The following is a 23,002-nucleotide window of genomic DNA, read 5'->3' as shown; positions in this document are numbered from 1 at the left end:
GTGGTAGAATTCTAACACATACAACTGATAATCACTCAGAGAAGACGACTGAAATAGGCATACTATTTAAATATTTACAAATTACCTTATTTTAAATATGGAAGAATTGCATATGTTACCTGATACTGATTTTTGTATTTCCTTTCATCTCTTCCTGACTGTAGTAAGATGTAAAAAAATACAAAGGTAGAAACTACCACATAATTTTATCTTTGTTTTGTCAACAGTTGGATTTGCTAAAAATCAAGCAGTAATTCAGAGCTCAGGAACCTATCTCTGCTTTCTGGATTCAGTAAGTTAATGCATTTTGTCTAACTTAGTTTTGTCAATAAAATTTTGTTGGTTTTGATGTAGTTTTTGGTTTGCCTTAAAGACAAGCTGTTTAAAGGTGTTTGGGTGTTAAACATGCTGGTTACTATTTATAGCCGTAAAGTTGTCTTCCAACCTGTAGAAAGCCTACAGCCATACACCATTCTTTGATCCTATCAGATTTCACAAGCTATTGTGAGCAGGGTTGGGCAAGGTTAGTATTTAGGTGTTTTCAGGATTTTTCTTTCCCACATTCTTCAGAAAATTATATTGACGATAAACTAAGAGCTAATCTACTGGCTTTTTGATGCAAAATAGGAGAGGTCTCACCTTCCATCTTGAATTTTTTTTCTGTCCTTTGTTGGATACCTTCTGTGAACCCATTCAGCTCACTAACCCACAGATAACTATCTGACTTTATGCAGCTTAATATGCAGTGAAAGGTTTCACAAATGTGCATAGCTGATCTGAGGAATGGTGCCATGTGGCTAGGATCAGGCAAGAAGAGCAGGACCTTTAAGGCTCACTGATCTCCTGTAATTTCACCTGAAGATTGATTCTTTCCTCTGAATTGGAACTGAACTGTGGTTTAGTGTAGTACTAGGATGAACTGGCTGCTGAAAGTGTAGGTTTTCAGGTAGGATTCAACTTAAAGTTATGGTTGTCTGTGCTTATTAGAAAGTGTCATGAGAGCAGGGATGTAAACTCTACAACCTTATAACCACACAGGTTTTAATTTGGGTAATCTTTCAGTTTTAGTTCAAATGCAGACTCCATTTGTTGTATCAACTAGATAGAAGGGTTTTTTTTCATTTCTGTGTTAAAATTTTGTTTATTAATCAGTGTACTGTTGCAAAACATGGTTAAGTGCTGGTATATTTCTTCTGACCCAAGGCAATGCAGCAGAAATTTCTTGTCTTACAATTTAAGGAATTAAGTTTTGCAGGTGGCTTTCCTGGCCTTTATTCTTGCTTTTATTAAGTTATTACTGTATTTAGCAACACAGTGTTCCTTTTTAAATGAGTTTATTTGAATTTATCCTAGTGTCCCTTTAACAGTTTGTTGGTTTGGGGTTTTTGTTTGTTTGTTTGTTTTACAGAGTGTATTTCATGTAAATCTTTGTATATAAGTTTATGGAGGGTGAAGCTTTAAAATGCAATATCTGATACATATGAGTATTTATAGGTATTTCAGAAACAAAATTTTGAACATCCATTGAATACGCAGAACTCACAATCACATATACAAATTAATGGTGTTTGGAAAGGTCAGTTTCTCATATATCAAAAAGTAAGTATTTCAAATCCAGCACTGAGTGTCAGTGTCTGTTTCATAAACAAATTATTTTGAGGAAGTATAAGCACAAAATCTGCTGCTCTGTTTTTGATCACCTGACTCACCAGATTTTGAAAGAGTGTAGGGGCATCATAAATTATGCCATGAAGTAGTTGGAGTGATGCCAGTTTTGTTGAGATGAATGAACTTGGGATCCAGTTCTTTTTGCTTTACTTCAGGTAGACACAAACCCAAGTGCCATTTAATTTATATGAATGATTCCATGGATTTAACTCTCCTCTATTGTGAGTCAGTGAGGCTGTTTTCATATCTAAAATGAAAAAAAAATTGGATCTTACTTATGATTTGCAAAGTTCAGGTATTCCAGGCTTGGATAGATACCACATTGTATGGGGCATTCTAGGGAGTATGTAGGATGAGTTATGTATGTACTTATGTTCACTGAAGTTAGCTGAGTCCACATATGCATGAGTGAGAAGTTAACCTACTATTCTCTTGTCCCATGGAGCTTCATATCTTCTGTCTCAAATCTGTATAGAATAATTTACTGAGGTAAATTTTGGATTAGTCTTTCTTTTCAGTCCAGATAGATCTAGTTGTTTGTAAATCACTAGCAGTAAACTAGAAAATTGAATTCTTTAAATTATTTAATATTTTTATAGAGATCTCTTCAGAATTCTTAATTTGTTATTTACCTTATGGTGTTTATACAATATGCATCTTCATGTTGCTGTGTTGTTTCTATTTGCTGACTAGCTGTGCAGGGTAAGAAAACATCAGGGAAACAAAATACAACTATTAAGGAATGTTACAGGTGATGATTTTGGATTTCTGCAATAGTATCATTAGCATAAGTTTAGTATAATTAAGACCTACTCGAAGTGATTTGAGAATTTTATGACTTACAGTGTGGATAAGCTTGGAAGAAGCTACCAAGATTTTCTGTTCTACGCATTTCTATTCCTGCTATTGAGCTAGATGCTTCAAAATAGAAGGCATTCTGAACTATCAGAAGCCTGATATTGATACAAAAGAACTAGTAAATGATTGGCGTTACTTAAATGTATTTTCTACTGTCTGTCCTTGTGACTAACATTTTTTGCTGAAAACAGATCGGAGGAATTAAAATGAAGGTGGAAACTGCTACAAGTCTAAAAATTGCTCAATATTTTGGCCATAGTTAGTAAATGTTGTGTGATAATAGCTGAAACACAGATGTTGCCAGCTGTTTAACAGCTCCGCTTCTGCATGCCACCTACCTTCTTCATTTCAGTCACCAATCCAGTATCAAGCTCTCTAGGAAGGAATGTTGATATCAGCCTTTTGGAATGTGCTGCAGTAATGCCAGGGAATTGACCTTCAGAAGTGCAGCCATAATTTCAGGTTTGCTATAGGTGGATGTGGAGAGAAATGGGGCTGGGTCAGTAGTTTGTATACATTTCATATAGGTGGAGAAATACATTGCGGCTCCTTGTATGTTCATTTCACTTCTTGGAGTGAAATGAATGTACAAGCATATTTGGGAGCATCTTTGGAAGTACTGGCTCCAGAGAGACTGGTTTGCTTGCCATTCCAGCTGGAGTCAAGCTGCTTGTGTTATGTCTCTCAACACAGATTTGTGAGGACAACAAATTGGGAAGAAATGTGGAAAAAAAGGTTACAGAGCTCAGAACTGTCAGAATTTGATCAGCCTATTCTAGTATGAAGTGGCAGCTGTTTGACTAATAGCTATTATGGAGGTTTTTTTTCTGTGGTTGTTGTTACAGATTTCACCTCTAAGCTACTGAGGCATTTTTCCCACCAGGAAAACAAGTAGAAAAATGGGAGATACTTCATATTTAACATTTGTAGTCTCAGAAAATCTTGGTCATAACAACAATAGAATGAACTAATTATGCAAATACATTTCACTGTTAGCTTTATTCTTCTTCAAATTGTCTGCAGTTATGACTTTATCTACCAGTTACATTTTATTGTAACCTTAGTTTGTCAGTTCTATGGGGTGGTTACCATCTTTGTTATAATCATTTACCCAGTTGCAGCACAGCAGGACGCTTACACTAAAAATTCCTTTTTCTGCTTTGAACTGCTGTTTTCATTGACATTCACTTAAACATGCCTATACTTGTATAAAACTGTATTTCTTGAAAAAGAAACATGCTTTCATTTCATCCTAATAATCTGTGTAGTTTCCCATTTATTTCAGGTTTAATCAGTGTGTTGTTGGAGGGTTCCTGACTGTTAAAGAAGAAATATGAAAATGTGTGCTTTTTTGACCTGCAGTATTTTGAACCCAGTCATATTCACTTGAGTACTTGACACACTTGTTTTAGTCTTTTGAAAGGCTCTGTGGGTGATGTATTGCTATTTCTGAGATTCTTAGCCAGTTCAAAGATGTGACGCTAAACCATGTTGCCACAGTGTCACTGCTTGCTAATAGTTGAAAATGACACAGGGGAACAGTTAAGTTCTGTTCACCACAAGTGAGGGTGGACCACCGGAATCGGCATTCCCATATTTGAATTGGCAGCTGCTGACCTGTGCCTTTCCGTTTGTGAGATTTGCTTGTATGATTTAAGTTGGGAATGTTAATTCTTAATTGCTGTGAAATTGCATGCTTTTCTTGAGTTTCAAGTTCAAAAACACTTCATTGAGGGGTTATTCATAAAGGTTTGGAAGGAGGTGGTTGGACCTTAGCTAGCCAGACTTGGTAGATGTTTCAGACTTGAAGTATTTGCTTTTTGTTGTTGTTTTAACATACTATTCCTTGCAAATTTGATCCTCTGATTTAAAAACTGAAATAAGCTGTTACTCAAATAGCAGTAAGTGGATGTAGTGATGAACTCCATTACCAGAAGTCCCTTCTGTCCAGGAGAGTTGTGCATGTTTCTGAATAAGTAATGAGCACCAAAAAATCAAAGTAGGAGTGCTTGAAGGTATTGTTTTGTAAAGACAAAACATTGGGTTTTTTATTGTTCTGTAAAGAAGTGCATGTATTAAAAACAGATTAAATGCCTCTATCTGGAATGTGAAATGTTAAATTTCTGTTTCATAAATGAAGAAGGAAACCTTCAGAATCTGGTTGCCATAACCTCTCCCTACATATACCGTCATCTGTTTATTAGTTAAAGTGGGTGTTTGGAATTGACAGTGAGGATTTTACTCTTGCCAGAGTTGACTGACTTTGCTATTGAATACTGTATAAATTAGTTGCTTCCCTTGCCTGCAAACACTCATGTACTTTTTTTTCAGTGATCTAACTGTGAGAAAGATCCAAGGTGATCTCCAGTGACTACAGAAAAGCTAGATATGGAAAGGCACATGTCTGCATTTGCTGAACAAATGCACCGAGGTGGGACCTGCTTCGGCAGCAAAAATGTGCTGATCAATTAATAGTGATGCTGAATGAAAAGATTCCATAAAAAGATTGTAATTAATTTTATATTGATGGAAGGTACTAGTCATTCAGGTGCATAAGAACACCACGTATATCCTCCAATGTAGACCTTTTTGTTGCCATGCTCAAGAAAAGAAAGGTGCTCAATAATGTCAGCTTCTTAATCTTTGAAGTGTTTTCTTTGTTGTCCCCTTCTTTCTCAATTTAATTTGGAAGTAGAAGCAGAAAAGTAGTATTTTTTCCTATGATCTTGCAAGTACTGACAGATCATTAGGATGTCTTCTGCTCTGGTGACTTGTGTGTGGCCATTAGAGTGCATGATTCCAATGTGTTTGATAGCGTGGGGCTTCTTTAAAATCCTGCCTTCTGGAAAATTGCCTAGGATCAAGTGTACTTGCTTTGGTAGTGCTGTTGACAGGCCAGTTTTTGGAGGTCCCAGGCCTTTTACTTCCCTGGTTCAAGGAGTTGAACTGAACAATAGCAAAGAAAGATTTTCACTATAGTCTGAGCAGGTGCAGGATAAATGAACGCCCATTCGATAGATTGAAAGACTTTGGAGATGCCATATCCTTTCTCAGTGAGTCAAACATTCCTCCTGGTGTTGCTACAGGTTGTATTTTATGTGTAATAGCTGCAATGGAAAGAAGGTGCTATTATTATGAGGATGGAGTGTGTCAGCTCTTTTTTTTTTTTTTTTTTTTGAGCAGCCAAATATGAAGGAATTTGGAAAAGCATGTGATGCTGAGACTGTAATGTGAGCTTAAGAAAGTGCTTCAATACTGAGCTGTAATTAGTGTGTTGTTTTTTGTGAACTTGTCCTTGGTTTTAAAAAGTAGATGTGTATTGTACATTGAGTTGTATGTTTTGTTTTACCTTCTGAAGTGCAGAACCCCCCACTTGTAAGGGAAAATCATGAAGTTATTCACTGTGGAGTTCAGTGTGGTTTAGACGGCCTGGTTGAAGAGGCCAGTGAATGCTTGTCATTTGAATTTACCCAAATTGATTTAAGAAATGCGTACTGAAACAACAACAGCTTTGAGTAATATTCTTAAGCTCAGTCTATTGATTTAGTTTTCCTTTTCTTCAACTAAACATATGAGTAAAGTAAAACAAAACAATTAGCTCAGTATAAATTGCGTGTGTTTTCATAAAGAATGGTGCCTCTGGTTGGAAGGAAAACAACCCAGCTGATAGTTGTATAACTAGCTTTTCTGATTTGGCAGCATCTGTAAGTGGTGTGGAACTTGACAGGAGCAAGCCAGCTTTCTGCAGAAGGGATATATTTGATAGGAACACAAGCAGGCAGAATGCCTGTTGGACTGAAAGGTGATGAAGATCATGGCCCCCCACTGGCAGAAACACATCTGGGCTTGTTTAGAAATCCCTGCTGGCTTTTCATGTGAAATAAAGTCCTTTTCATTCTCCCATCTTTCAGCAAATTGTTTTCTGACTCAGAATGGACACTGGAGAACAGGAAGCATGTTTGTAATCAACAAGATTCTTATAAATTCGGGGTTATTTTGAGTGCCTAAAGTAGGTTTCTATTCATGTTGCTTTATTTCTTGCTGTTTACCTGTTTGTTTGGCTTTGTTTGCATTGTATGTATGTACATATTTAGATGACAGTAAACCCAGCTGTTACCTGACATTTTTCTTAATTTTTCTACTAAGTTTGGTGAGTGGGGTCACATGAAAATAGAGTTACTTACAGATTCTTTTTTATTTAGCTAGCCTATTTTATATGTTTAGCGAAGGCATGCATTTATCTAGCATTTATTTTAAATCTGTTCTTTTGTCCATTCTTTCAGTGGGGAAAATCTCTCTTCATCCTGTCTGCCTTCTATCTGCTAGGAGACAACCATTAGAGACGTCCATGTTAACAGGGAAGATTGAATTTCAGTGGAAACTTCTGTTAAACTTCCATTTTTTAAAATTAGATCTTCAATGTAATTCAATGCCAGCCTTGTTTTCTTCCCTACTCGCACCTAGGAAACAGAAACAAACTAAATATACTTCCCTTTTTGATATAGCAGCTACATTCATATATGTACTTTTTTTTGTCTGACATGAGTGAAAAATAATTTGGAAAGTGTTTGTCTAATTACTGAGCTTTTGTTATCAGTTTTAAACCAAAAAAGATGACCAAACTCTGTTGACTGTAGAAACCAAAGTCTGGCAACACAGTTGCTGAATTCAATATCATAAATACAAGTTTTGATAGAAAATTTGTGATTACATAATGGGCAGCTGGATAAAATATTTTAACATCTTAGTTGTCTAATATTATAGTTGCTTAAACTCCATAAACTCTTACCAGTACAGTGCATGGTTGGACGTCTTACTCTTATCAATGGCCTATGAAGTTGAAAATTTTTTGAAGTGCTCTTATTTTGTGGTACAATCTTTTTGGTTTTACTCATTGGAATTTAATTTGGTTTTTAAACACTGGTCTAGAATACAACCACATTACTTAAGATTATTTCTGTATAAATATATTCTGTTTTCCACTTTGTGGTTACCTGCCCAGTCATCAATAGTAAAGAATCTGTAGCGCATTGAAGTTGGATTTTGCACTTAGCTTTCTTTTATAGTTGCCCAACCTGAGTCTAAAAAGCTAAATGACTGATGTGACTCAGTTTTGTTTGGGATGTGATTTGTATTTTATGCTATTCTTCCTCATTGCCTAATTGCTTTATTATTTTATTTGGGATTATGTCTTAAACTACTATGTTTTTTTTTTTTTCTTCTTTCTTTCTCCTTCCATGAACCTGGAAAGTATCACAGAACTATACAGCAGTGCATCATATGTGTAAAACTGTTAATAAAATAAAAAAAAAAAAGACAAAATTCTTTAAAAAAAATTTTTTTAAAGGTTATTCAGGATAAGAGTTCATAGAGCTTTCCAGCTTTACAGAACAAAGATGTATTAATAAAAAAAGGCATTTTGAAGTTTTTGTGGTTATAGTGCCCCCTCTTTAGCTGGATTTTACAGAATACTGATGATCTTGATGATAGCCTAAGACCCAGATCTGTAGACTTGTTAGTTTTGCCAATAGCATCAAAATGACATAGTGTTTTGTTAGGGGGAACTAGACCTTTCCTGTCAAGTTGCCTGCTTATAAAAACATAACATTGACCTGTTTGGTGAATAGGATATTTGAATTTGGTTTGAATACTTTCCACGCTGATTTAACCTTTTTAAATCAAGTAGATTATTTTTCATCTTTGTGAATGTATGAGTTCTGTTAAATTTATCTCTGTTGTGCAGGATCATAAACAGTGGAATCTTTCAGCACAAGACCATATGTTGTATATTGTAAAAGATAATAGTAACATTGTTCTAAGCATTGAAATTCCTTGCTTTTTGATGGATTCTTTTGCATTCTTATTTTGGGGGGATTTAACAAGAAGACATCTAAGAATCCCAAGTAATTCGTAAAGGAGAGAACAAAGCTCTGTTAAAATATATCTCCTATGGCTTATGTGAAAACCAGGGTTTAATTTACAAAAATCAGCTCTGTATTTGGCATAAAGAAGTAGGATTATGGTGGTTCTTATGGGAAATAGGGTAAATGTTTTATTGGAACATTTGCTTGATACAGTACCTGAATTTTGGTGCCTTTTTGATAAAGTGGATTAGATGGTAAATAATATCGTTGTAGTTTTGAAGTAACTGATGTACAGAGGTTGAGAAATCAGAAGGGTTTTTTTCCACTCTATTGGCTTTGAAAATCAGTAACATCTCTTATGCTTATTACTAAATATATCCTAAATACAAAATACAGAAAAACGCTTTTGACAATGTATTCCTTCCATCTTTTATAAACTTGCATGTGATAAGGGTCAGTTTTATTATTCATTTGTTTTATCTTTAACCTTGAATTGTATTAAATAGTTGGATCTACTTCTAAAACTTTTTTCATCCTTGTGTTGTTTTTGATAAAACTATAGTGTTGCCTTTGTATCAAGGTCATTCAACCCTCTGAGCTCTAGATATTTAAGCACTAATATAGTTTTTGTTGCCATAGATTTGACTGAAAGTTTTCATGTGAAAGTTGTTGGAAATTCAATATTTTTTTTTTGGCTTTAGTAGGAATCTCCTTAGAATGATTTTAATGTGAGGAACTGTTGAAAGAGTGGATGTAGAAGAGGAATTCAGGGCTCCTTTGAATTATATTTGCCTGATAAGGTAGGGTCATTTGGAAACACTCTGAGAAGAAATAGGCTGTGTTAGCTTTAACCAGCATCTAGGAAAGACTGAACTGATCCTTTAAAAGGGAAGAAATATGGCACCAAAATGGAATAGAATATAGGTAGAAACCTCAGGAGGCTAAATTCAGGGAAGAAAATTTGTGCTACAGTTGGGCATTTTAATAGACTGTAAAAGCATAGTCTAGAAAGGATATCATTTTGAACAGGAAATAATATAGTTTTGAAAGGAATATCTTCTATCTGTTCAAGGAAGGATAGCAAGGTTACTAACTCTTTACAAGGCAACCTGTCTTTGTGTATGTAAACAAAATAGACCTTTATGCTACAGGTGAAAGAAGTATTAACATCAAATTTAAATCTAGGTGGTGTGTTTTAAAGCCAGTGTCAATGCTGATGCATTTTGTGAGTGTGGGGTTTTTCTTTTTTTTTTTCTTTTTTTTTCTCCTTAGAATTTTATCATTTCAGAAATAGTAGTTTTTGTGCTCATGAAATAGGACATACTGGTAGCTCTAGAGATTGAAGGCTTTTCCTTATCAATGAAACAAGGTACAGCCAGACTACAGAGAACATTTCTTCATATTGCTAGAATGTCTCAAATCTCATGCTTTTAGTCAAGGTTAGTTCCTTGTCCACACATACTGCCAGTACTGCTATTAGAGTTGTTAAAGAGTTGGTGAATTTCTTTAGAAATGTAAAATGTGTCGGTGCCCATAAGATGTATGTTGAGATAACAACACAGTTGTCACGTAGTAGTTTTGATCACTTCCAATTTGAACAGGATTGAGTTTAATCCACTGAAAGTGTAAAGTCTCTTAGTGTTTGTTCCATTTGTACTTCTGACTGCAAGCCAGTAAAATGATGTTAGTTTAGCAGCATATTCTAATGTGTGTCTGAGTACTGTACTGTGACCCTTTTTATATTCAGTAACAGTGTGCTATTTATTCCAGGATGATGTGATGATGCCACAGCGGGTTAGACTGCAGCACGAAGCTGCCATTCAACACCCAAACAGTGTGAGTACTTTTTTCTTGTGTGTATTTGTGTGTTTTTCTTTTACAGAGTGCCGGATACATCTTTAAAAGGATATGAAAATTTCACAGTAGGGCTGGTAGAGGCAAAGCAATAACCAGTGTATTCTTTTCCTTTATTTTTTAATCCTTGCACTGAATAGTAGCTTTGATTGAACTTCTTTTCTTCCATTTATTTTCTCTGTTCAGTAAACCAAATCTCATTATGACAGTTGATACTGTCTTTCAGATAACTATACAGGTTTCGCTAATGTATGAATCTAAAGGAGAATGCCTTTTTTATGTAGCCTTACTAAGTAATGTGAAAAGCTGCAAAGGATTGGCTACAGCTGTGGTTTATCTGTTTTTAATATTTAAGAAACTGTAAACTGTAAAGAATGTATGGGTTGTTATCGTTAATAAACTGGCCTGCAGTTAAATTGATGTTTCTCCCTACGTCTGCCTGGAAAAGAAAACATTATTAGAATGCCATTCTTTATTCTTGTGAAATAAACTCTCAAAAACGTTCTGTGAGATAGTTGTTTTATGATCTATATGATTTTGATTTAAAATAAATTTCTGTGATTAGGGCTAGTATCCTTTAGAGAGAGCTTGTGTATATGTTCTACTTACCTGAAGATAATAAATATAAATAATTTGTTATGGCAATTACTTTATTTGTCAATGTTATTGACAGATACTCCTTTATAAACTTGAAAACTGAGTTTGTATTCCTATCAGCAGTGTTCAGCAAAAATAGGCTTATTATTTGCACATCTCTGACATTTTCTCTTGTGAGATTTATTTCAATGTGCAAGAGGTTTCTGGAAAGGAAAGGTCAATTGACTTGATCTGTCAAGAAGGTATTTCCTGCAGGTCTCAGAACAAAATAGACAGTTTTAGGATTATCAGCCTCTGGGAATTAAACATGTTTTGAACTTTTCCTCTGAAACACACTTGCTTCAAAGTAGAGATTATTGCGGTTGTTTCAGCTGAGGAATGTCTGCCAAACAACCTGCTGCTTAGTGGTGGGATGTGTACCTGCTCATTGCACCACCTGTATTGTCTCTTATGAAATCTGATAATCCTTACAATGTAATTTATCAAATTATAGTTTCAGTAGTACCTGAGTAGCAGTTAACCTAATTCACATTATGAACATAATAAAATGATACATCGAAAGTTGTTTTTGTTCTGATATCAATCAGTTAATGTAATTCTGTAGTAAAATGCCAAAAAAACCGGAGAGGCAAGTTGATCCAGTGAGCTTGTCTTATGGAAACTAGTGTTAAGAGCTATCGTATTTCTTGCTTATATGACTTCTATATCTGTATATTAAGACTTTTTTTTAATTGGACTAATTTCAGCTAAACAGTTTGTAGTCTATTTAGAAAACACTTCAACTGTTTTGTTTATATTCTGTTATACTTCAGTACCTAACAACATTCAATATGAACTATTAAATGACAATCAAATAAGTAATAATGAGTGCCTGAGTAGAATGAAGGGTATGTCTTCATGATATATTCTAAGCAACACGAACTTATTCTTCCCATGCTCTAAACTAATCTAAACTTGTGGTCCTGTTTTAGTGTGATACTTGTGGTGGGTTGACCTTGGCTGGATGCCAGGTGCCCACCAAGCCGCTCTATCACTTCCCTCCTCAGCAGGATGGGGAGCGGGGAGAAAATCAGATGGAAAAAAGTTGTGGGTCAAGATAAAGGCAGCTTAATAAAAGCAAAAGCAAAGACTGCGCGCGGAAGCAAAGGAAAACAAAAGATTTATTCTCTACTTCCCATTAGCAGGTGATGTCCAGCCACTTCCCAGGAAGTAGGGCTTCAGTACACGTAACAGTTGTTCTGGAAGACAAACGCTGTAATAACAAATGCCGCCCCCCCCTCCTTTCTCTTAGCTTTTATTGCTAAGCAGAAGTCGTATGGTATGGAATATCCCTTTGGTCAGTTGGGGTCAGCTGTCCTGGCTGTGTCCCCTCCCAAGATCTTGCCCACTCCCAGCCTACTGGTGAGGGGGGAATGTTGGAGAGACAGCCTTGATGCTGTATGAGCACTGCTCAGCAGTAGCCAAAACACTGGTGTGTTACCAGCACCTTTCTAGCTACAAATACAAAGCACAGCACTGTGAGGGCTGCTATGGGGAAAATTAACTCCTCCTCAGCCAGACCCAATACAGTACTACTGGCCTATTTGCAAAGCTTAACTTGAGCTCTGTGCTTTACTGAATAAAACTAGCAAATCTTCAATTTAGGAAAGTGTAAAGATTCTCAGAAATGAATGGAGAGAAAGGCCTGAGATTTTAAACATTAAGAAAAATGGTAGATGTGTGCGTGCTCCACATACAGCATGGCATAGAGATAGTACATCTGGCTAGAGCCTCTCTCATGCCATCACTTTCTCTCAACTTTCTACTGAATCGGAGGGTTTCCTCACAGCTTTTTGGGCAATGACCTTGGTTTCCTTTTTTTCTTTTCTTTAAACTTCTACTGGTTTTTATTTTCTATTATTTCTTGCCTTTTAGGCTTAAGGATTTTCCTTCTTTATTCTTGAACCCTACAAAGGCAAAAATGAATCTGTGTTTTAATTGAATGGAATGTGTTTTTCCATTTTACAGGTACAGAAAACATTTGCAATGCCTATGTGAAATATACCTTCTGGGTTAATGTTGTGTTTTAGAGAACTCTAATTCAAAGGCCTGAAAGGAGAAATGGGAACATATCCAGCTGTTCCTGATGAGCAAATAGATCAGTTTGGTCCAGAGCCCCCCAGTAGTTCTGTCACAACTTGAGTTAATTTGAGAAAAGAAAAGTTGACCTTCTGGCCACAAATCTACCTTCTGACTACACAAATCTACTGACTTCCCATTCACAGTCAGGGTGGACTGCTGTTCTTAAAAGAATGATCTCTCCACTGTCCTCAGAATAATCGTGCCATTGAATTTTCTGGCCTTGGAAGATGGTTGGGGATGTTTGAATAAAGTTCTGTTCTGTATTTGAAGTTCTGACCCTAGCTTCAGTCAGTAGGATAAGCCAGAGTAGGTGGAGGGGGGAGAAAAAAAAAAAAAGCAGAAGCTTGAGAAATGCCTGTGAAGCAGTGAGCTTTTTTAGTTTGTTCCTGAAATTCTAATTTGCAGACTTGGACTTTCCACTGTTTTGCAACTTCTTCTGACCTGGATTTTTGACTTTGTGTAGTCTCAGTGTACTTTCAGAAATTTTGTTCCTAATCCTAGCCTTGCTGGTTGTTACTGAGAGCCAGATTTGAAGACTAGTATTCCTAGTGGGCTCTAATATTGGAGGCTTCAGTCTACTGTCATTACTACTATAGATATACAGGTAAGAAAAGTCTCCAACTTTCTCCACCAAGAGAAATCTTCTCGCAGATCCTAACTAATCCCTGAGGTTCTTCCTCTTTCATGTTATTCTTAAATGCAGATTGCCTTACCCTGACTTGAAGCCTGGTTACTAAACAGCGGAACCAAAGATATCAGGTGCCTTTGGAATTGACTCCCCAGCCAGCTGTTCTTCAAAGAAACTGGTGTGTCTATCTCTGAAAAAGCAAGAGGCTTGCCCCCAGGTTCAGGTACTGGAATATGACTGGGGTAACACTGCAGCAGCCTGTAGCTTTATCAGTCTCATTTCCTGTATCATAGACTACTTAATCATGCTTTAAAGAGCAAGAGCAAATTAATTTCCACTCTCTTAAGCTGTTCTTATCTGGAAGACTTTTTAAAAAAATCTTGTAGGATGGAATTGTTCTGTCATCGGTAACATTTAGAGTGGAGGATTTTGGATCTCAAAAGACAAATTACTAATACATTGTGCTTTTATTAAATGCAGCTCTTTAGGACCGCTGTCATCTTGTCCTCTGGTGAATATTTTACATTATCTCCAAGTCCTGTTGACAAGGATTCTATAAATAGGACACTCTCAGAAGACACACGTTTTTGAGACTGCATATTTATACTACAAATTCTTAAGCTCTGCTAGCTCAATATGAATACCTACTTTCAGCAATTTGAAAGCTTAGGGACGTTGTACTGTCTGTGGATAACATAATAGCTACCAACCTTTTGGCACTGGTTGTCCAATGCACATGTACACTTGTGCTGCATACAAGCGTGCCTTCAAATTGCTTATGCTCTAATCAGATAAGGAATGACTTTGTTACTAGAGAATGAACAACTGTTACTAAAATTCCTTGCTCTAGTTTTTGTTTATCCCTAGAAGCAGAATCTTTCCCGTTTATCCAAGGTAAGCCAGGTGTTGCTTATTTACCAACCACAAATCATGTATGCTTTGTTGGCAGCTAATGAGTAGGAAGATTCAAGATCACGTTTCCCTTAATTCTGAAAAAATCAGGCCTTCATATCTTATTTTACTTACACTTGTGTTCTTCTGGTGGAGATCCAACTTTGTGTACATACTAGTGTTCTGTTGAACAAGGCTTCTGAGTTTGGAGTAGCCCACGAAATTATTTCCCAAACCACACACACACATACTGCAGTCTTTCATGCATATGTCCCACATTTATTCTGTTATTTTATTTGAGCAGAGTAGTACTCTTTAAGAACTCGCAAAGCTTTTTGTTTCAAGGAGAGAGAAGATGGTTAGCAGTATCTGCTCCCAGGTTGCCTTGTTGCCGGGTGCTTGCATCAGGACCTGCTATGGGCATGCTGAGGTGAAATCGCAGGATGTAGGAGTACACTCTTGGAGAGCTCAAGTAGCAATAAAGAGCTTCCCTGGAATGTGCTTCATTCCTGAGTTGCATAGGTACCTGGCCACACTTTGCCAAGCCACTGTGCCATTATGGAGGCTTTCAAGAATAGTGCAGCACTTGGAATACTCTTCCAGTTTTAGTTTTTTCTAAGGATTCCAGATACTGGAAGGAGAAAAGAAGGGTGCTAAAATGAGATGTACTATTCACACTCAAAACCCACTGACTTTCTTATCTGTCTTGGAGCCGTACTGAATATTTTTGGACCCCATATTGTCTGCTGGGCATGGTGTTACTTTATTGTTCCTCTCACCGCTGTTTAATTTGAGTATATGTGCGCCCCCACAATATGACTGTGCACATGAACAGCATGTGGCTTCAAATTTTTATATCTGTTTCTGCAGAATTGCTTATAAAATAGCTAAGCTTTTCCTCACTGTCTCCCATGTCTTCCCAACAGCTGGAATCAAAATGTGGGCAATGGATATAAGGAACATTATTTCCTTTTGTTTTCACTGGCTGAATAAGAGGTGAATCTGTATGAGTGTCAGAATGAACACCTTTCTTTTTGTTGTAAAATTACTAGCCTCTTTCTCAAACATGTAGGATACTTAGGCATGTGAGAGAACATTGAGTATAATCATTTGCATTTCTTCAATGAGAAATTCTCACTGTTTTGCATCTCTAAAGCAAATTTTTGGCATATTCTGGAGCTTGGATTTAGATCAAGAGCTGCAATGCCTAAGGCCATTTTAACCTATTGCATTATCTGAATGTGTTAACCAACTGACTAAGTTCTGCATATCTTTGATGGTTAATGTGACTCTAAGATAGCTGATTGGATTGAGTGAACTTGAACAATGCATGGCACTACTAGTTCACAGACCTGTTCATCTGCCTCTGGGAAAACTGTAAACAAATATTGCACGATCAGCAAATGAATTGGAGAAATGAACAAATGAATCAGATAGCTGAGCTTGATCCTTTCTTTAAGGCACAACTCTAGGCCAAAGGCATTGTATGTCTCTCCCCCATCCCCCCTGAAGCTCACAAATTAACTAAACTTAGAAATGAAGTCGTGTTGTTTTGTTTGGTTTTTTTTTCTTTTGGTCTGGACACATACATTTCTTGATTTTGAAAGTTATAGTCTAATAGATAATAGATCTTTTGTATTGTCACTGTACCCTGTGCCATTCTACTTGCCTAGACCTGTTACACATTTCTATTATGTGTTAGAAAGACTGTTCCCCCCGCCATTTGCCTTGCCTATTGCTTATTGAGCACTAGTTTGAATCGTTTCACTTTCTCTTTTTTGTGACTAAAATGATCAGATTCCATTGATTCTTGATTATGTCAGTCCTTTTAGCTTCCACCTTATTCATTTAAATCAGTATCTGAAATTGCAAGTAAAGATTTTCTTAGTAGCAGCAGAAAGAGTATACAATAAAATGAGTAGATCCTCTCTTACAGGTGTAATTAAAATGAAATTTTAGTGGTACCTGAAGCAGATATTCATGTGGAACAGAACTTTTAACATCAGCATTCTGAGTGTTTATATGGCTGTCATAATGAGATCTGATTCTTTTTCAAAATACCTAAAGATTGACAATGTTTCAACTATTTTTACATTGGCAAGAGACAAGGGTTTTTATATGAGTTAATCCATGAGAGCAGTTCTGTGGGAATGGCTTAACAAATATTGAGCTTTGTTTTGTTCTGAGTGCAAAAAGATTAATAGACATTCTTATGTCATCTGTCAGGGAGTTCCATATTTTAGATCTAGCTCTTGTCCTTGGAGGGAGGGAGGTAATTCTAGGTAGTCTGGACCAGTTTAGATATACTGTCTTGCATATCAGAGCAGTTCTTTAAGTCAGAGTGTGCACTGATTGTTTTGTATACAAAAAGAGCACTGTATGTAAATAGCATGTTCTAAGTGATTTGTTTTGCTGAGTAGTTAAGACATTGTGTACTCAACTAGTGGAAAAAACATCGAGACAGCTGTTTCCATCTCATCTCAGGTGTGCAGCTGCACGTGTAGAAACTGTTGTGATAGAATTCCAGTGCAGCGTCACTGACTAGAACACTGGCTTGTACAACAGAAACTTTTCAGTGTAGCCTTTTACTAAGCAGCTGTGCCATAATTTATCACATTAATGTGGTTGGGGTTTTTTTTGTTCCTGCTTATTATCACAAGTCTGAAATAAAGGCAGAGATTGTTTTATCTTTCTTGTGCCAAGCCAGGCTGCTTCATGATGAAAGGGAGCATGGGATAAAAGATAAAAATGGGAAGAAAAATAAAGAGGGAGGCCATCTTATACATTGACAGTCAACAGTAGCAGTTTGGGAATATTGGCAGTCGTCAGTGTGTAGTGATTTTTACATTCCACATACCAATGGAGTTTGGTCACCTCTGAAAGATCTTAAAGCCTTTTGTTTGCTGTATCTTCTTATTAGTCTAATGTTAGAGTAGTCCTGAAAATAACAGATTACCTTTCAGACTACATGCTCTGCTTCCTCTTGTGTACTTTCTCTTGGGAGTCAAAATTGTTATTATGCAGTCTGGTAATTACATTGCACTTAAACATGGATTTATTCTATCTAATGAACAAAGTAGCCTTGTTTGTATGGCTAGAGCTGGCAAAATTGAGATAATGCATGTCTCCTATACCTATGTCTTGTTCTTAAAATAGTCTTTTGTTACATAGTACTAATTGGAATTCAGAAGCTCTAAAACTTGTATGGATTTTCATATAATTGCACCTGGTACTTTTTTTCTTTTAAACTGGAAACCATGCAAAGGAACAGTTTATTAGATGTTTTGCTGTTCTAGCAGAGTTACAAGTCTTTTGTAAATTCATTAAGAAGTGACCTGAAGTCTAAATCTGTTCATGATCTATTCAGCATATTTGGATCACAGTATGATGTCACACAGTGAAAAAATATGTGCTATATTAGGAGTATATCTTCGGGGGGGGGCAGTTAGCAGACAGAAGCTTGCTCCATCTGAAAACTCTAGCTGTGATTAGAGCAGTGCTGAACCCTAGCTAGTATTTCCTGCCTTACAACAGTATTAGCAGAGCTTACATCTGCTCTCACAGCAGCTTTACAGCTTCTGGTCAGCCTGGAACATGGGCAGACTGAGGTTATATCTGCCTATACAAGAGTTGCTCTCAGGAGCTTTAGATCAGATCTTGTTTAGTTGAAGTAGTGTGATGCAATGGACAAGGACTTCATTTAGGAGTGAGAAGATGCAAATTTGCCTCCCGAGTGGCTTTGCCATTCCTGTTTTAAGGAAGTGGTCAACAACATTGTTCTGTAGTCTAAGCCTTTATTCCTGAGGGATTTTATTACCTTTTCTCTACTTAAATTAGACTGTTTTAGTCTGGACTGCAAAAATAGGTAAGTAGTAACTTGTATGTAATTTTGCAGGTGTGAAAAGATAATAAGCATGTGTGAAGCTCTACGAAACTGTCATTAAACATAACTACATAATGTTGAAATATTACCTCTCTGTTTGGTGTGATAGAAAAGTCCCTCCATTTAAATTCTGTCCTTCCTGTGTGCAACAAGTTAATGGTTGTTGGTGATCTTCTCTCATTCTGTGTGTTCTACTGAAGTTCAGGTTTTACCAGTCTCCCTTTTATTGTTTTGTTTTGCAGTTGTTGCATATAGCTTAGCAGATTTTTCTTTGATAAATTCTTTTATTTTGGACATGAAGTTGATTAAAATCTTCATCGTGTAGAACTCAAGTAATCTTTATTTCTCCTTAGTTAATTTGCATCAGTTCTCCTTCTGTCTCCCTTACTCAGCATGTTTGAGACAGATCAGTGTGTATTGCCCAGGCATGTCCTAGCAAGCAGTGCCTATAGAGTTTAGCTTTAATATAAGCATTAATTCATATAACAGCTATTAAAGAGAAATTAATTTGATACTGGCATGTCTTGAAGGATAGATGAATAGATCAAATTTGTTTGCTTAACCCTGTTAGTAGGAATTTGCTCCACTAAGTGGACTAAGTAGATCTGAGGAGGCTCTGGTCCATCTTTGGTATGGACAGAGGGGAAAATGAGATTATATTCCTGAGGTGATTACCTACAATTGTCGATTGTCCAAAATCAGTTTATTTTTGATGTAGAAGAAAAAAGTGTCCAGAGAAATATTTTCATGAACCATTCTGGTCGTTATAACTTTAATACTTTATACTCAGTTCCCGTATACTGCACACCATAAACAAACTACAAGTCTTTAACATTTTTCTCCAGCCTATGGAAAATGTAACTCTAAGGCTATCCAGTATAGATACTTACAAAAATATATATATTTATGACTTTGGGAAATTGTCATTAGAGGTTTTTAAAAGTTATTTATAATATTTCAATAATCTTCTTTTGGTATGGAGGGTAGAAACTAAAGCAGCAGTTATGTGAAGGTTTTGTTCTGAAGTGGTGACATTGGAGTATGTTTAAGAGGAGAAAATAAGATTCCTTTTCTTTTTCTGCACTGAAGAGTATGAAAATTCTTTGTTTGACAATGTGAGAGTATTATTCTTACGGTGGTTTTCATTAATTGGGCCTTTCCATGTATATCACCCAGATCTGCTGGAATTCAGCTGTGTCTTTGCTTTTTATTAGGCAGCTTCCTTAAAGATTTTTTTTTAATTTGATATTTCTGAAAAACCGCAGTGCATTTTCAAAGTCACAATGTCAGTTTAAGTCTGTTCTACATTTAATCAAATATCCCAAATGAGAAACATCCCAACTTACACCACTTTGTAACTAAATTTATGTTTAATGTGGCCTCCACATGCCAATAACCCCATCAAACAATTGTGATTACTGGAGTTTAATATTCATGAACGTCTGATTGTAATGTAGACTTTCAGCATATTTCATTTTTAAAACTATGTCTGAAGCGTAAAATGTTTGAAAATCGAGATCCCCTCCTCCTTGTGTTTAGATATTTTGCTGTGGTGATAACTATTACTGATCCAATCATACTTTGTGGAGCTACAGACGCAAGAGAAATCAGTTTTAAAATAGAAATTGTGCAAACATATTGCTCTTTTTGACTGTTCTTAAGCTTTATGCAAAGAACTGGTTGTGTAAGCATCTTGACAGGATCCAAAGAGTTTACTTAATTTGCATCAAAGTCAGATGCCATGTGCACTAGCCTTAATATAGAGGTTGAGCCCTTAGATCTTGTTTATCCCAGGATGGCAGATTTTGAATGAGGGCTTCTGAGGTCTGGCGCTTTCTCCTGCCTAAGCTAGTTATCAAAATACTGGGGCTTACTCATTTACCTTCAGAAAGGACTTCTGACACTCATTTAATTTGCTGTAATATCTACAGATTTGCTGCAGTATCTTTTCAGTGACACTTACTTGAAGTTTTTCCAAAAATGTCATGTTCGTACTTCGTGATTTCATATGCATGGCAACATCCTTTTTAAATGTATGTGTGGTGTGATGCTCAGCTGTGCTCATTCTGATTACATCACCTTGACTTCTTGTTTTTCATATAAATTCACTAAGGAAAATTCAGACTTCCTTGGTTTTTAGTTACTCTTTTTTTATGTGCTGAAAATAAACACGTAACATCCTATTGTGGACTTTGGGCTTGAACCAGTGCCAAATAGAACACTTAACAGGTGTTCTTAAAAATGGATTGCTACTAGATAAGAACAGCTGTGGAAATGGATATTCATCTGACCTAAAGGATTCTCTGGGGAGTCAGCACTATCAATATATTTTATATTTTTTAAAACACACTTTAAATACACTAGGGTGTGTTTTGTATCTTTACACCTAATGCAAATTACCTCACAGGTGTCATTGTTTCCTCCATTGGAAATGGAGGGGAGAAGAAATACATTTTACTACCTTCTTGCCCCAGTATATAACTTTGGAAGGATTATAACCACATAAAAATATTCTTTCCATTTATTTCTCCTTTTTGATTGCATTAAATGATGATCACAAAATCCTTCTTAAAGCCACTAGTGTCTTAAATCATTTCATCATTCTGCTGCATTAAAAAATAAAAGGTCATGGGCCTCTAGACAAACACAATATAATTTAAATATCTTTCAGTAAGATAAATCTTAAAATCTTTCAGTATTTTTAACAGCATAAATTTCAAGTCTTGATTTTAGTAAGGTCAAAATCCAAAATGCTAATTGTTGGTATAAATATCTAGTCTGTTTAGCTGTTGCTGTGCCATATAAGTTTCTTATTCATTAAAGCAGATGTTTTAGTTGTTGTGATCACCAGGTACTTGTCTGGGAAGTCGATGTAATGTGTACTCAGTAGGCAGCTATATTTTGTAAATCTCTCTTCATCTTTCAGGTAACATATTTTTTTGGACTAACCACCCTGTAATTTTGTCACATTATCCAAATATGAATTTTCTTCAGTTTTAAAGAAACTTTGTGAATTCTTGTAGCGAGTGTTACCTTTAATGAAACACATGATAGCATAAGGGAAATTTGGTTAAATGGCGGCTAAATCAGGCCTAAACAAGAATTGTTATTATTGACACAATTTTATTTCCTTAACGGTTAGCGTTTTATGGACAGGTTCTTCTATAGCACCATCACAATTTGAAGGAAGACTATCCAATAATATCCCACATATATTGGGATATATGTAATAGATATATATTTTTTTTTTACAAAATATGGATTTAGCTATATAGAGCTTTAATTGCTTGGTCAAAGTAAGAAAAGTTAAGAAGCAGAACCGGGAACTTTATCAGCAGAGCTGATAAATTTCTTCAAGATGATCTTGCTTCCCTGTGCCAGTATTCTGCAATTAAAATAGATTTTAACATATAATTCCAAATATTCTTTATCTTTTCCTTAGCTGGGTGAAGGAACAAATTAATAATGTAAGTGTAATCACTTGTTCACATTTAGTTAAAATGAGTGAAACAATGCTTCTTACCATTGGCTGAAAATCTGAGCCAATACTTAGATATTTTAATGGTTAAATCTTAGTTTTACAATCATGCTAGTTAATGCAATAAAGTTCTAGCTATTCTGAGTAAATTACAAATAAAGACTTGTGGAAGATTGTGTTAATCATGTTTCCTGTGAGAAATGGGTGATCTGATGAGATAATGCTGAGTCACAGCTGTGCAATTAAAAATTATGCTACAAGCACTATTTCATAAGTCTACTTGAAAAGAAGTCCTGGACTGTCTCAATCAATTGCTCTTTTCGTGGTAGATTTCTACTTGACACTTCCAATAAAACATACTAGGGACGCTGCTGATCCATACCTGTAACAGCTCGTGTTAGAGGTACTGCACCAATACCTAAAGCTTTGCTGATCTCTTAGGCAAATATTTAAATATATGTATTTATAAAGGGGGCTGCGTGTACCCAGGAAGAAAATGAAAACTTTTATAGAAGTTTTTACAACCAAATAATATTTAAAATATTACATGAATGAAAACCAAAGAAATCAATACAGAGGGAAGACAGAGAGAAACATTTTCACTCTCCTGTCAAGTTTTCTTCTGAATTTCAGGATATGTTTGCAGTGTCGCATCAATTGAGGGGGGGTGTGTGTGGAAATTACTACAACAGAAATAATAGAAGTAGGGTTTGGAGACAGCACAGGTGATCTTTCCTTTAAACATCAAGATGTAGATATGAGTAACAAAAGCTGTTCTTAAACATTTGGGATAAGGTAAATGTCTCCTCTTAGCTTTTTTAGTTTAGGAAATTTCCCTCTGTGGGCACTCATAAACAGACATTGGGGAAAAAGGCGTTGTGCGCTAGAGAGAATCCTTCCTGTATTGCTTGTCATTTGGATAGCCTTTCTTCTCATAGAACATTATCTAGGATCAGATGTCATGATACTTCTAATTAAAGCTTCTCTAAGTAGTTAATTACATTCTCTTCTAGAAGGTTTATGTCATTCAGTCATATTTCTAACATGAAACTCAACACTGCACACACTTTCTCAGTGTGTAGAAAGTTTTGTACTTTATATAACCTTTGAAAGTTGCATTTCATTTAGTATCATAAGTTGAGGAAAGCAATTTATTTTAT

At 35.9% G+C, this 23,002-nt stretch overlaps 1 protein-coding gene across 1 annotated transcript in view; it reads left to right on the top strand.

Annotated features, from left to right (window-relative positions):
• The window catches only part of B3GNTL1 (UDP-GlcNAc:betaGal beta-1,3-N-acetylglucosaminyltransferase like 1), a 128,345-nt gene that overhangs the window by 5,793 nt on the left and 99,550 nt on the right, over positions 1-23,002 (top strand). Inside the window, exons 4-5 of the mRNA XM_050908663.1 lie at positions 228-292; positions 10,161-10,226. Of these exons, the coding sequence (XP_050764620.1) occupies positions 228-292; positions 10,161-10,226 (131 nt within the window). The remainder of the gene's footprint in view (positions 1-227; positions 293-10,160; positions 10,227-23,002) is intronic.

Source organism: Gymnogyps californianus, chromosome 19, assembly GCF_018139145.2.
Source record: "Gymnogyps californianus isolate 813 chromosome 19, ASM1813914v2, whole genome shotgun sequence".
Classification (NCBI taxonomy): domain Eukaryota; kingdom Metazoa; phylum Chordata; class Aves; order Accipitriformes; family Cathartidae; genus Gymnogyps; species Gymnogyps californianus.
This window is presented reverse-complemented; position numbering and strand designations above follow the sequence as displayed.